Raw genomic sequence first — 16289 nt, 5'->3', positions numbered from 1 at the left:
CTTTTTGCTATGTGTGCCCTATTTATTGAAATGTCTCCTGACAACCGATTTGTGTGCTTCCTATTGAACGAAAGGGGAGGTATCTGGGGTTTTGTTTTCCCTAAAGTAATGGGTAATGGTGGAGAGGATATCTATCCTGATCTGTTCAGATTGCAATAGATTTAGGGTTAAGTTTCCACTGGCCTTTGGTGCATGGCAGGGAAGGTGTGATAAAAGAAAAAAACAGGGAGTGATCAGACCATATAATGCTGCCAATGGAATAATCCATTACCAGCGAGTGGCCAATGTGGGAGACCAGGAAGAAATCAATTCTGGTTTATGTATGATTAGGGTTGGAGAAGAAAGTATAATCCTAAGTGGTAGGGTGAAGTATCTTCCAGCAATCCACCAGTTGGTGAGAATGCTGTGAGGATATTTATGGGGTAATATATATTACAATTAATATTTTATTAAAATAAAAATTATCAAAATAATTTTATAACTTTTTTTTTTTTCAATGTATGATTTTTTTTTATTAGTCATATACTTAAATACAAAAAGACAGAAGACATAGGGATAAATCATCCAATGCAGCACGCAATGCGTTATGATGAGTTATTCCAGATGACAATTGTGGCAGAACCAACCTCACCACCGGGCACTGGAGAAGCCTGGTTGCTCGCCTGCTCCCTTTGGCCCTGCAGGTTAAACCTGCTATTTTCCCTGCAGAAAGGCTTATTCGTGCCTTTCTGCCGGGGTGTTCGGTAGATTTGATCTACCGAACAAACTACCGAATGCACGACCACCTAGGAGCTGGAGTGTGCATCAAACGAACACGTGGCGACGGCCATCTTAAACTCCCGAACAGCGGTGTTTTGCCGTCGAGTGTCTGGGACTAAAATCGGACACTCGACTAAGCAAACACCGCTGAGACCTCCAGACTTCCATAGATTTGTGCTGGAACTACCGAACAGGCCGCCGTTCGGTAGAACTACTCATACAAACAAGGGGATTCCAACGAAGGCAAGCCACAGCTATTCCCTTTGGTATTTTCAGCCAGAGACCGACTGCAAGGCCAAACCTTATGGAACTATTGTCGGCTACTGTTGTCTGTGCGGTCGGTCATAACTTTCAACACCCATAACTCCCAAACCCCTGGTCCGATCCGGGTGATCTTTGAGTATGTTACTCACCCAGATCAGGGCTATCAGGGGATCCCCTAGGTAGGAGTGTACTCCAGGTATTTGGGGTACATCCAGAAAGTGGGGAAATAATGTACATGATTAAGGGGATTATGTGTCATGCTGAGGGGAGGAGATGTGTGGGAGGTAACTTATGTGTGATTGGTGTATTGTGTAATTATTGTAAATTCCTCCCTTGCATGGGAGAATCCTTTATAAGGAAGTTATGTGAATAAATGAGAGTCCCTGTTTTAACCCTCAAAGTGAACTGTCGTCTCATTCTTGGGAGGAATTTGACTGTATGCCGATTGCCGGGAGTGTAAGCTGTTCGTATGGCTTTTCCTGTTCGGCTGCTTCCAGTGTTTGTGGGTCTCTTGTTCGGGAGTTGGGGAATTCGTGCAGTTTGCAGTTCGGGAGATTGGTGATTGCAGTAGCTGCTTGTCTATCTGAAAGGGGATTATCGGCTAAACGTTTTTTATCCTCTTGTGAGCGAAACGGTCCGTTACAACAATAGACAGTGAAACTAAAACAATACAATCGGCTTGTAACATATGATTTAACAATAACTACCGATAAATCTTGATCATGAAAGATACAGAAGTTACGGATGGTTGCTAAAATAGTAGTGTCAGCATCTCCTAAAGAGTACATATATATGGTCACATGAATTTCAGATATAGAACTTGACACACGATGTGTGAATATATGTGTGACGGAACCCGCCTCACCACTGGACATTGGAGGGGCCTGGCTGCCTGCCTCCTACCTTCTGACTATGGCCCCATGTATGCTTGTCCTGTTTGAGCGGTGATACCCCAGATACCTATGCCATGGAGCACATTCGTATTATGAAAGACTATGGGAAAGACTTTAGCTCCATGGCAATTGAACTGGATGTGTGTGGTCTGAGCGCCATTCAATAATATGCGCTCAGACCTAAGCTATCTGGGGATATGTTGCATGTATATGTTTTATGTAGTAATGGTAACATTGTGTAATTGTATGTCCTTTTGCAACCATGTGCTCAATGGAGTCTGCCTCTATCCCTGGATATAATTGGATTATCTTCTCCATTGTCTCCAGGAGATAGGGCTCTGTAAAACCGGTCTGAGCCGGAAAGCCATGCTGGCAGGGGGTTTTAAAAGCTACTTTACTAACTTTGGAACCCCTGGTCTGATTCATGCCATTTTTTAATATGTTGTTCCCCTGAATGGATTGATTGTGGATATGTATTTTTATGTGATGTTTGGTTTTGAAGTTATAAATATTGTGTAAAAAGTACATTTTAAACTGTATGAATAATGGGATTATGTGTCACACTAAGGGGAGGGGACCGGGATTGGGGGGTGGGAGGGAGAGGTACCCTCCAGTGCCAGGAAAACGGATAGTTTTCCTGGCACTGGAGTTTCCCTTTAAAAAGATAAGCATTTGAATAAAGACTGGGCAGGAACATCCTGAGGTCGAGCAATGTCGCACATCCTCTAGAAGGAAGACCTCAAAAAACATGTTATTGTATAAATCTGCTACGGTCAGCATAATTACGGTGTAACGGACCGTTTCAGCAGACAAGGGGTTAAAAATCTGTTTAGGCGATAATGCCCTTTTCACAGACAGGCACAGCTACTGTAGAATCACCAAAACTCACGAATTGGATATAAGTGAATGCACCAAACTCCCGAACTGCATACAAGGGAATAAGGTAGCACTCCAACTGGAACCTCACGAATAGCTGCTAGCAGACGAACAGGAAAAGCATACATCAGCTTATACTCCTAGCAATCAATCTCCAACAGCATACAGTGAATCCCCCCCAAGAACGAGGCAAGGCTCCGTGTTGAGGGTCAAACATTGGTCTGTTTATTGAGGGCTACCTGCCCCTGTATTTATGCAGGTCTCCCACCTGGTGGACACTCCCCTAGGGGACCAAATGGAAGACTGTAACACAGACAGACATGTATCACATTACAGACTCACAGAAGCAAAACATCCCCAAAATGCATCCTGGTTTCCTCCCTTCTGCCCTGGAGATAATTGGAGAAGTAATTCAATTCTCTCCCAGGACAAAGGCAAAACTCCATTACACACGTGGGGACCCAAATACAGTATTATGCTTTAAAATATATAAAGTTACTTTTTATAAATTAAACATAGACATGTTACATATCCCCAGATATTTCAGGTCTGAGTGCACATTATTAGGTGAATGGCACTCAGACCCCACGAATACAGTTTAATCGCCATGGAGCCAAAGTCTTTAATCACACGAATAGGCTCCATGGCATAGCTATCTGGGTTACCACAAATTCACATGAAACAAAATACCGAATGAACGGCTGTTCGGCTACATCCCCATGAACAGGAACCAGGAGACGGATGGCTCAGCGGTGTTCGTGCAAATAAGTGTCCGTTTATAGTTCCATAGTTTAGGTGCCGAACACCGCTGGCCGTACGGGACTTGTAAAATGGCCGCCGCCACGTGTTCGGTCGACGAACAAAGACCACCCTGCCTTCGTCAATGAAGCTGCGGTTAACTGCAACTTCAGGGTGGTCAATTGGCGGCACACTCCAGCTCCAAGGGGGTCGTGCAATCGGTAGTTTGTTCGGTAGATCAAATCTACCGAACACCCCGGCAGAAAGGCACAAATAAGCCTTTCCGCAGGGAAAATAAGTCTTTTAAAGTCTGGTCCATAATCCAAAGGCAGCAGGCGGGCAACCAGGCTCCTCCAATGCAATGTGGCGAGATTGGTCTTGTCACATCTCTCCCCCTTTCCAAAAAGACTAACAGGGTACCTGACCTCCTGCCGGCCAGTGCCCTTGTTAGTCCAGCAGCCCACCCACAAAGCAGAAAAAACAGTACAGCCCACCCACAATAAATGGTTACTACACCTGGGTAGAGGAGAATCTTGTCCATGTCCAGGTGCCTCACCACGGCTGTGTGGGGGACTGGTAGGCTGCCTTGGTGGGTTGCTGAGTGGGCAGAGACCAGCGGTACTCTGTCCTGGTGCCAGTGCTACCACCAGAGTAGTCTGGTTGGAGCCTGGTTGCTGGAGACTGACGGTCTCCCCCTTAGTTGCATAGCTCTGCTGCGGAATGGGAAGACTGGCTGTCTCCCCCTTGGATACACAGCTCTGTTGTAGGGGGGTAGAACCGACCGTCCCTACCCCCTGTGTGGTGAGTGCAGAGACCACGGTCCCATCTGCACAGGTTGGGGGCTTACAGTCTCCCCCTGGTACATTAAGCTGTCATTGGGGAGAGGGGGTAACAAGCTCCTCTCCCTATAGAACACTCTGCCGCTGGGGAATGGAGACTGAGCTCTCTATTCCCTGCCCATTAATGATCCACCGCTGGGGAGAGGTGGTAACACGCTCCTCTCCCAGACATACTTCCAGTCTTTGCGGAGGGAGACCGACTGTCTCTCCTCCCAATACAGAGTCCTGCTGCTGGGGAAAGGAGACTGGGCTCCCAATTCCCGGCCCATCACACTGCCGCTGGAGAATGGAGACTGGGCTCCCAATTCCCAACAAATCACACTGCCGCTGGAGAATGGAGACTGGGCTCCCAATTCCTGGCACATCACACTGCCGCTGGGGAATGGAGGCTGGGCTCCCAATTCCCAAAAAATCACGCTGCCGCTGGGGAGGGAGGACACTGCTCTCCTCTACCTGTACATCACACTGCCTTCCCAGCATATCACTCTGCTGCTGGGGGGCAGGAACAACTACCTCTGCCCCCTGTAACTCAGCCTGCTGCTGGGGAGGGAGGACGCTGCTCTCCTCTCCCTGCACTTCACACTGCCTTCCTGGCATATCACTCTGCTGCTGGGGGGCAGGAACAACTACCTCTGCCCCCTGTAACTCAGCCTGCCGCTGGGGAGGGAGGACGCTGCTCTCCTCTCCCTGCACTTCACACTGCCTTCCTGGCATATCACTGCTGCTGGGGGGCAGGAACAACTACCTCTTCCCCCTGTAACACAGCCTGCCGCTGGGGAGGGAGGACACTGCTCTCCTCTCCCTGGACTTTACACTGCCGCTGGGGAATGGAGACTGGGCTCCCAATTCCCTGCAGGACCGGTGGAGAGACCTCGGTCCCATCTCATCTGGCCACCTGGGGTTCTTCCCAGTAAAACTGTACCATCTCGTCCTCTCTGAATGGGTCTGGCTCTGGGTCTGTCCTGCTGTGCCTTCTCATAGTATTGGAACAGCTGCTGGTAGCCCTGTTCTAGCTCCATCTCCCGGGTCACCAAGTGGACCAGGTCTTGCTCAATTTCGTGAGTGTCGTCCCAGTCATACCTGCTCTCCCTCCACCCCAAGAGATCACTGAACCGGTCTTGTGTAGGGCTCCCAAATTCAAGCTCTGAAAAAGACTGCCATAACAAGCCAGGACCATCAAACTCCTCTCCCTCTGGCTTGTCATGCTCGGCTCTCCAGGGCAGGTACTGTGCGCCATACCACCAGAGCGCCTGGTAGGCATCCTCCAGCCACATCTCCTGCCATAGCCGGAGCTCCAATTCCTTTACCCATTCCTCCCGGGGCTGCTCTCCCAGGAAGGGCATCCGCAGGGCTACTCGCTTCTGCAACCGCTGGTCTTCCTTGGGGAGTCTCTCACTCTGCTGGTACTCGACAATACCCAGTGCCTGGTACCAGATGCCTTTACGGACTGCATCTCGGTCATCCATGGCACCCTCATCATACTCCACTGCTGGTTCCATGCTGGTGCTGTCAGGGTTGCTGTACTCAGACATGCGTTGCCCTCAATTTGTAAAAATCCAAAGCAATGGTGTCTACTGAAGCTGTCCTTCTGGCTGTAGGAACGATCCCGCTGCTTGCCACCAATTGTAACGGACCGTTTCAGCAGACAAGGGGTTAAAAATCCGTTTAGGCGATAATCCCCTTTTCACAGACAGGCACAGCTATTTTAGAATCAAAACTCACGAATTGGATATAAGTGAATGCACCAAACTCCCGAACTGCATACAAGGGAATAAGGTAGCACTCCAACTGGAACCTCACGAATAGCTGCTAGCAGACGAACAGGAAAAGCATACATCAGCTTACACTCCTAGCAATCAATCAATCTCCAACAGCATACAGTGAATCCCCCCCAAGAACGAGACAAGGCTCTGTGTTGAGGGTCAAACAGTGGTCTGTTTATTGAGGGCTACCTGCCCCTGTATTTATGCAGGTCTCCCACCTGGTGGACACTCCCCTAGGGGACCAAATGGAAGACTGTAACACAGACAGACATGTATCACATTACAGACTCACAGAAGCAAAACATCCCCACAATGCATCCTGGTTTCCTCCCTTCTGCCCTGGAGATAATTGGAGAAGTATTTCAATTATCTCCTAGGACAAAGGCAAAACTCCATTACACACGTGGGGACCCAAATACAGTATTATGCTTTAAAATATATAAAGTTACTTTTGATACATTAAACACACACATGTAACATATCCCCAGCTAGCTCAGGTCTGAGTGCACATTATTAGGTGAATGGCACTCAGACCCCACGAATACAGTTTAATCGCCATGGAGCCAAAGTCTTTAATCACACGAATAGACTCCATGGCATAGCTATCTGGGTTACCACAAATTCACATGAAACAAAATACTGAATGAACGGCTGTTCGGCTACATACCCATGAACAGGAACCAGGAGACGGACGGCTCAGCGGTGTTCGTGCAAATAAGTGTCCGTTTATAGTTCCATAGTTTAGGTGCCGAACACCGCTGGCCGTACGGGACTTGTAAAATGGCCGCCGCCACGTGTTCAGTCGACGAACAAAGACCACCCTGCCTTCGTCAGTTAAGCTGCGGTTAACCGCAACTTCAGGGTGGTCAATTGGCGTCACACTCCAGCTCCCAGGGGGTCGTGCAATCGGTAGTTTGTTCGGTAGATAAAATCTACCGAACACCCCGTCAGAAGAGGCACGAATAAGCCTTTCCGCAGGGAAAATAAGTCTTTTAAAGTCTGGTCCATAGTCCAAAGGCAGCAGGCGGGCAACCAGGCTCCTCCAATGCAATGTGGCGAGATTAGTCTCGTCACATACGGTATTTCAAACATTATTTTAAAGCATATAAAGCAAAAAGAGTTCAACTGTTTCAAATCCTTACAGTCAGCACTAATGATTATAAACCTTATCTAAGCATAAAATACATATGAACAAGAAAACTTACCTACCTTATATTCTTACACTTTTATGCCTGGGGTGCCGTTACACCCACTATTTTAACTCTTATAGACCCTGGAATACGTTTATTAGAGTGTTTGTATTTCACACATTGATCACAACTGATTATAAAGATATCATTTATTGTGACAAATAATATGTAACATGCGCAACAATATCAGATTATTTAGGTATAACAATAAATATTCAATATGGCAACAGTTTTGACTCGATTAAGGATAGGTTAATAACAACATATCCAGCAACATAAGTTAAATAATAACAAATAATTCCTCTAGAATTTAATTAACAGTTATATCCACATAGAATTCTCAGATTTCAGCCGAAATTTCCTCAACACAGAACGTCACAGAGCAGCACAGCTTCAATTCATAAATACTTTTGCTATCAGTTCGAATCACTCACTGCTGGCTACAATTCTCACAGGAAAATTACCTTAATATTGCAACTAACAGAGACTATATATCTTACACAAGTAGTCAGTTTAACCATTCCTTCAATCCAGTAACCCAACAAGAATAATTTAGCCAAATGTTTACATTGCAGATGATTAGCTTTCCTTATTAAAGATGAACTATGACTAGATTCAGTTAAGTCAATATCTCTGGGTAGTGGCTTGATATGCTAAACTTGGCAAATTACCATTAAATATATTATTATTTTATTCCACCTGCAGGCAGTGGCAGATCCAGAGTTTCTCCCCTGCCGGCTAATGCAAGGCTGACATTATCCAAGTGCCAGCCCTGCAATGTGCCTGCGGACCGGGGAGGGAGATCAGAGATCTCCCTCCCCGGTCAGCAGGCACTGTGATGGCAGCTAACAGGGGAGGGAGAGGGAGGAGAGAGGACCCTGGAGCTCAGCCTGCAGCTCCTCCGGGTCCTACTCGCACGAGCATGGAACAGAGCCGCGGTTACCACGGCAACGCTCCAAATCTCTTAAGCGTGAACTCCTACCACTAGAACCACCAGGGACCATTTCCCACCGGACCATCAGGGATCCAGAAATGTCCCCCATCCTCCCAGTGAATGTAAGAAGAGAAGGGGACATTATTATTATTATTATATTACTTATAGAGCGCCGTCAAATTCCGCAGCGCTTTACAATGGGTGGGCGAACAGACATGTAGTTGTAACCAGACAGGTTGGACACACAGGAACAGAGGGGTTGAGGGCCCTGCTCAATGAGCTTACATGCTAGAGGGAGTGGGGTAAAATTACACAAAAGGTAAGCATAGTATTAGACTAGTGAAAGTTGCAGAAGAGGAATCAGTTGGGAGCTATTAAGAGTTTAATTGATACGCTTTTATGAAGAAGTGGGTTTTTAATGAGTTTTTGAAGGAGTGGAGACTAGGTGAGCATTTAACGGAGAAGGGAAGCGAGTTCCACAGGAACGGTGCAGCCCTCGAGAAGTCTTGAAGGCGAGCATCAGAGGTGGGAGTACGTACAGAAGATAGTCTTCAGCAGATCGTAAGGGCCTAGATGGGACATACTTGTGTATGAGGGAGGATAGATAGGTAGGAGCAGCATTGTGTAGACATTTGAAAGCAAGAACCAGAATTTTAAATTGACCTCTATATTTTATAGGAAGCCAATGTAGGGACTGACAGAAGGAGGAGGCATGGGAGGTGCGGGCGGACAGGAAGATGAGCCTCGCCGCCGCATTCATTATGGACTGTAACGGCGCAAGTTGGGAGCATGTAAGACCACTGAGAAGCGGATTACAGTAGTCAAGGCGAGAAAGTACAGTGGAGTGGACCAACACCTTAGTCGCATCTGGCGTTAAGTAGGGGCGGATGCGTGCAATGTTTTTGAGATGGAAATTACAAGATTTGGCGACAGAGTGAACATGAGGCTTGAAGGAGAGGTGGGAGTCAAAGAGAACACCTAGGCAGCGAGCCTGCCTGGTGGAGCTGATGGTAGCACCATTGACTTGGAGGGAGACAGACACAGGAGTAACAACACTTGAGGGAGGAAAGACCAGAATTTCAGTTTTGGTCAAGTTTAGTTTAAGGAAGTGGGCAGCCATCCAGTTAGAAACAGCAGAGAGGCAGTCAGAGACACTAGTCAAGAAGGACGGGGAAAGATCAGGGACATAAAGTATATTTATTTTATTAAATACAAAAATTATTTAAAGCCTCCCTACCCTCCTTCCCCCCATATAAACACTGCCCCCCATACACACACTACATACACTGCCCCCCATACACACGCTCAATCACTATAATGTTTCATAGTCTTATTTCTTATCTTTAATAGAAATATTGTTGTCAGTATGGTAAACAATAAATTTTATAGACAGATTTTCTTTACATCCCAGTACATTTCCACGGGCAGGTCAAACCAGGTATCTACTACAATTTCAATAGCACAACCTTCTAGTTTAAGTGCTAGAGGCGAGTAGTAGATACTTGGCACAGCCTTCCAGTGGCAGAGGTAGGGGGATAACAGTGAAATTATTTGCTGCATGTGTTTAGAATATATGTGATTAGAATGTATGTGATATACACAGTATGTGTAATTTGTTCCTTTAGCATAAATGCAGATACGTGAGGCTTTATGGACTAAATCTAATTTTGCAAAGCAAATGAAAGTAAAAAGGAGTATACACAATTTAGCTAGGGAATGGGCTAATGCACACAAAATACTTGATATCTTCACAATTACTATGACACCTGATGATCATACCTCTTATATATTATGCAAATATTGTCTGTTTTTCTAAGTATAGCAATTTCCTTTAACTCGCAGTATATTTCTTTCAGGTGTATTTGTCAGGAGAGGTGACCAGAACAAAAGTACATGAAGCAAGGCTATGAAGAAATCTATTAATAACAGAACCAAGTCTAACTCTAAAAAATCAAGCATTTTGTCAGATTCCTGTATGTTCATAAAGGAGATGGTAAACATACACCCCAAACCTTTCTCGTGTTCTGATTGTGGAAAATGTTTTGTCAATAAAGCAAATCTTGTCATTCATCAGAGAACTCACACAGGAGAGAAACCCTTCTCCTGTTCTGAATGTGGAAAATGTTTTGGTTATCACTCAACTCTTCGTACACATCAGAGAAGTCACACAGGAGAGAAACCCTTCTCCTGTTCTGAATGTGGAAAATGTTTTGGGCAGCTTACACATCTTCTTAGACATCAGAGAACTCACACAGGAGAGAAACCGTTCTCATGTTCTGAATGTGACAAATGTTTTGTCACAAAAGCAAAGCTTGTCCATCATCAGAGAACTCACACAGGAGAGAAACCGTTCACATGTTCTGAATGTGACAAATGTTTTGTCACAAAAGCAGAGCTCGTCAGTCATCAGAGAACACACACAGGAGAGAAACCGTTCTCATGTTCTGAATGTGGAAAATGTTTTGGTTATCACTCAACTCTTCGTACACATCAGAGAACTCACACAGGAGAGAAACCGTTCTCATGTTCTGAATGTGGAAAATGTTTTGGTTATCACTCAATTCTTCGTACACATCAGAGAACTCACACAGGAGAGAAACCGTTCTCATGTTCTGAATGTGACAAATGTTTTGTCACAAAAGCAAAGCTTGTCCATCATCAGAGAGCTCACACAGGAGAGAAACCGTTCTCGTGTTCTGAATGTGGAAAATGTTTTGTCACAAAAGCAGAGCTTGTCTGTCATCAGAGAACTCACACAGGAGAGAAACCGTTCTCGTGTTCTGAATGTGACAAATGTTTTTTCACAAAAGCAGAGCTTGTCAATCATCAGAGAACACATACTGGAGAGAAACCCTTTTCCTGTTCTGAATGTAGAAAATGTTTTGGGCAGCTTTCAAATCTTGTCAGTCATCAGAGAATTCACACAGGAGAGAAACCGTTCTCGTGTTCTGAATGTGGAAAATGTTTTGTCACAAAAGCAGAGCTTGTCTGTCATCAGAGAACTCACACAGGAGAGAAACCGTTCTCGTGTTCTGAATGTGACAAATGTTTTTTCACAAAAGCAGAGCTTGTCAATCATCAGAGAACACATACTGGAGAGAAACCCTTTTCCTGTTCTGAATGTGGAAAATGTTTTGGGAAGCTTTCAAATCTTGTCAGTCATCAGAGAATTCACACAGGAGAGAAACCGTTCTCATGTTCTGAATGTGGAAAATGTTTTGACAAAAATTCAGATCTCGTCCGTCATCAGATAACTCACACAGGTGAGGTGATTTTAGAATATTATTTGGATTAATATAGAAATAAAATATATATTGAATTGTGATTTTTTTTATTTTTCCCCCTCAGGTTCACACAACAAATAGTAACTTTGATAGTAGCAGTCAATGTACATATGATGCATTGGTATTGTGGCACCCCCATGCTATTGTTCGTAGATGCCTAACCTGCACCGCAAACTCTGCTCCACTTGGTTGCATGTTCTGGAAGTTACAGAGTATACTAACCAGCCTGTTCCACTGGTAATACACTTCAATGAATATGGTTGTTTAGCATGACTTAAATTTGCATTGTTACAGAAGCCTCTCTCTCCTACAAAAGAACCATCCTGTCCCTGTTTTATACCCTCTTTTATTGCTACTATTGCTTTTTTGTATTGATGCCTGGATACGTTTCACATGAATAACAGATGAATAAACCTAGCCCCTCATTCGTGCTCACGAACCACCGACCACCCAGCCCTTGGCCGCCACTTAACCTTAGTCACCTTGCAAGGTACCGAATGGACTAATGAACACGCTACCACCCAGAGGCTGTGGTTTGTGGTTAACCGCAGCCTAATTGACTGGCCGCAGGGTGGCCCTCATATGGATACAATTAACTGAAAAAATCACGAAAGGACTACCGAACAACTACCACCCACACTCTGGTGTGTGGCCCCAATTAAAATGTGGTTCCTGTGGTTAACCGCGAGCTACTTATCTGTTCCCCGGTGGTCGCCGTTCGTATACTGAACACGAGGCCGGGGCCATCTTTTTATCATCGAGGGTTCAGCAGGTCTGAGGGGGAAAATCCCTGTAACCATAAGTGGCAGGGAAACTGCACGAGCCCCGCTACAGAAAGTCGATACCCCACTTCATTCGGATACAAATTCACCGAATGAACTATAATGTTATAACTCTCCTGAACCGTTCGTGAGATCGGAGCACAATCAGTATAGTGGATGCACTCAGATCAGAGCTATCCAGAGACTGGTGGAACGTACTATTTATGTATTAAAGTGTGAAAGTTGGAGATAATTGGATAAGTATAACCATTGGAACCCATTATCTCCAAGCTGGGAGGAGCAGTTTTAAAATGATGCTATGTGTTTCTATTGGTTGGGACATTGCATTGTCCCGTGTCCCATCAGGTCCAGAGGGGGCTGTCCTCTGGCCTGAAAGATCATATAAATTGCCATGCATAAGTGCCATTAAATCAGTTTATGTTACCCTCAAATTGCAGCCTCGACTCGTTTTGTAGGGAAGGGTGTTATCCTAGCTGTACCGTAGCTAGTGGGGTTATTCTACACTTTCAGGATTTATCACTGAATGCAGCTCGGAGCAGCGCTCTCACTCTCCAACATCGGGAACCAGGGTATCCAAGCGGTCCAACCTCCAGCTAGCCCGGAGGCAACCGCAACATGCATGATTCCAACCAAGACACATGCCTCTTGCTGGCAACTTGTAGGATCAATATTTCTGGGCCCCAGCTTTAAAAAAAAAAAATGGGGGGCGTGGCTAACTTCCGGTGAGAGCGGTCGCATTGGCTTAGGAGCTCCGACAAAAAAAATCAACTTGATAAACTATTGAAAGCAAAATTGACTGCTTAATCTCAATCCCCACACTCTACAAGAAGTGGCTAAAGGCACCATGTCACCTTCTAAGCAACTGATACTCTCAGAAACAGCAAAATTAAAGAAAAAAGACTGATGCAAAGACTCGCAAGATGATGACGATACAGTGGCTATGTCGGACGGTCAATCCGACTACGAGTCAATCTCCTCCAAGTACTCCAACTCTCCAGTCACGGAGCGTAGCCTTCATAAAATGCTCTAAGAGCTACGATCCACGATCACAGCAGACTTCCACCGTATTGACGGAGACTTGAGAAGAGAATTCTCCAACCTGGGAGACAGAACCAGCCACTTGGAAAATAGAATGGAAGAATATGCACAGCCCATAATAAAGTGGTAGACAAGGTACAGAGGCCATCAGAGGAAAACGACACATTAAAACTAAAACTAGCAGTCAAGGAGACAAAATGTCCATTTCCAAGGCATACCTGATGATGTGTCCCACGATGCTCTTCCAGCGTACATCCTGGTTCCCGGCCTACCTGACTCCGTATGGGACTTCGACCATATGCACAGACTCCCGCATCCAAGGTGCTTGTCAAGCGAGGTCCCCAAAGATGTCATTGTCAAATTCCATTACTTTGGCCATAAAGACACACTCCTGGCAGCAGCTAGAAAATCTCCCATGCTTCCAGACCCCCATCAACACATCGCTTTGTTTGCGGACTTATCAGCAGCCACAATGGTGAGACGCAAAGAATTTATCACCATTACTAAAACACTACGGAACAATAATGTGTCCTACAGATGGGACTACCCCCACCAAACTGCTGATCTGGAGGCAGGGAAAAACCCAGGTGGTGAATGACCCAATCGAGGGTATGAAGTTACTCACAGAATGGGGCCTGTGGACCAATTCTAATGCCCCCCAACAAAGAGCGGTCGGGGCTTCCCCAAGAAGAGCCCAGGCGGAGTGGTGGATGGCAGGAGCCCCAGCCAAAAGATCATAAACTCTGGTGCGACAAATCTCGGTCTAACCAGGACGGTCACTTTGGGTATATTCTCCAAGTTAATGTAATGCCATGTCTTTATATGTAGTCGCTAGTCACCAACTTCACAATTAATATTTGCTTATATTCATTGTTATAATAATGGCCGACACATAGTAGAAATGTCATTCTATAACTGTATGTAATTGCAAAGAAGAATATTCATTAATGCATTGCCTTTGTTCGAATCACATCCCACTAACATAGTAGCAACTGTTTCAGCCATATATAGGCCTCAACACAATTTTACTGCTAATCTGGCTACTACTGGTGTACTCAGAAAATCATCTTGAATGACACGTAGTCTTTACCACTATGCTTATATTACGTGTTAATCAAACAGGTCAACTCCCAAATAAGGTTCCCCATAGACTTGCACGTACATGATATATCTAGTCATACGCACTACAGTGACCCACCCCTGTTAGGTGAATACGCCCAACATTAAGTACCGTTACCGTCTCCACGACACCTCAATCCGGTACAGTGTCCTAAGTTACCAAACCTGCTGAAAGCATTAGCTATAGCAATAGCTACACTGCTCCGCAGAAACAATCCCCACGGTGTCCATTTCATGCCACTTTGACGTAAGGTGCACCTGGTAAGCGGCGATGTCCAAGACAAGGCCACTAAAGATAACCAAATGCATTCAATACGGGTTTGATTTTTCAAGGGAGATTAATGTAAATACCTTTGTTCCTGTTATTCTCCCCTTTCTTTTTCTATGCCCACAGGTAAATGTGTAGATGGTTTGGAACCGCAATGGCTGACAATTGTCACGTATAGAGAGAAACTTTACGCTGAGCTAAACTCCCAATGGGATCGCATTCATGAGACTACAATACAGTTCTGTACAAATCATCTCCCCCGAGAAGATGAAAAACACCACCACTCAGATACACGAACTTTACACCGCAAGGCACTCACCATCCCCCATGATGTCTAATCTGATGAAAATACTATCTCTTAATGTTAAAGGCCTTAACAGTCCATACAAGAGGCGACAAGTGTTAAAGGATATGCATGCCGCAGATGCAGCAATAGTCTGCCTGCAAGAAACCCACTTTAACAATAAAAACCCACCCCAACTGTGGTTGATACCCCATAGCATACCATGCCTATGCTACTAATAAATCTAAAGGTGTAGCAATACTATTTCACTCAGACTGGGCATTTACACTTCATAAGCAATACACTGACCAAGCAGACTACTAATTTTAGTGGGCGAATTGAATGGAATCCTAGTAACCGTCGCATCCCTATACGCACCCAATGAAGCCCGATTTTCTTTCCTTAATAAAGCGATTGAAAAAAAATCTCATCCATGAAACAAGGTCATGTGATAATCTGCGGGGACTGCAACTGCACCCAAGACCCATTGCTCGATATACAACGCACACAGGGTAAACCAACCAGCAAATCCTCAGTCCATGCAAGCAAACTTTTCTCACACCTTCTTCACTCACATGATATTTACGATACATGGAGAAACCTATTCCCTACAGTGCAGGATTACACCTACTTCTCACAGGTACACATGAAATACACACGAATAGATCTCTGCATAGTGGACAAATCTACACTTCCACACCTCAAAAACCACCTAATAGACCATGCATCAATAGTGATCACAATAGCAGTACCATACCCAGCCAAGGGCCGAGGCAAATGGAGATTGAATGAAACCATTCTTGACTGCCCAAATCTACAAAAAGTAGCATCAGCTATATCTACCTACTTATCTTATAACTCAACAAAGGACACTACTATAGAAACCCAATGATTAGCCCACAAAGCAGTGATCAGAGGGGAACTCATTAAAATAGGTTCGACCATTAAAAAGAAATTCCACTCCAAATCTACATCTAAACAAATAGCTAACACGCAGGCTGACCTCCAACAACTTTACACCCAAGAGTATACTATGAACTTGCAAAAACTTCAACAAACCTATTACAGCATGGGAAATTAAGCAGGGAAATTGTTAGCCAACAAATTAAAATCCGAATATTTCCAAACCAAAATTCCATGTATTATGTCTAAATCGAACGCAAAAATCTATAATCCCACTAAAATAGTAGATGAATTGTCCTTCTACTACGAAGACCTTTACAATCTAAATAAAAACAAGGACACGCATACCGCCAATA

The 16289-nt window shown here is 44.9% G+C and overlaps 1 protein-coding gene across 1 annotated transcript in view; it reads left to right on the top strand.

Annotated features, from left to right (window-relative positions):
* Positions 1 to 16289, top strand: part of LOC134569296 (zinc finger protein 850-like) — a 349196-nt gene that overhangs the window by 129028 nt on the left and 203879 nt on the right. The window contains exon 3 of the mRNA XM_063428215.1: positions 10344 to 11519. Within this exon, the coding sequence (XP_063284285.1) occupies positions 10344 to 11519 (1176 nt within the window). The remainder of the gene's footprint in view (positions 1 to 10343; positions 11520 to 16289) is intronic.

Source organism: Pelobates fuscus, chromosome 7 (genome assembly GCF_036172605.1).
Source record: "Pelobates fuscus isolate aPelFus1 chromosome 7, aPelFus1.pri, whole genome shotgun sequence".
NCBI classification, from domain to species: Eukaryota; Metazoa; Chordata; class Amphibia; order Anura; family Pelobatidae; genus Pelobates; species Pelobates fuscus.
Note: the sequence above shows the minus strand (reverse complement) of the source record. Positions and strands in the feature narration are given on the sequence as shown.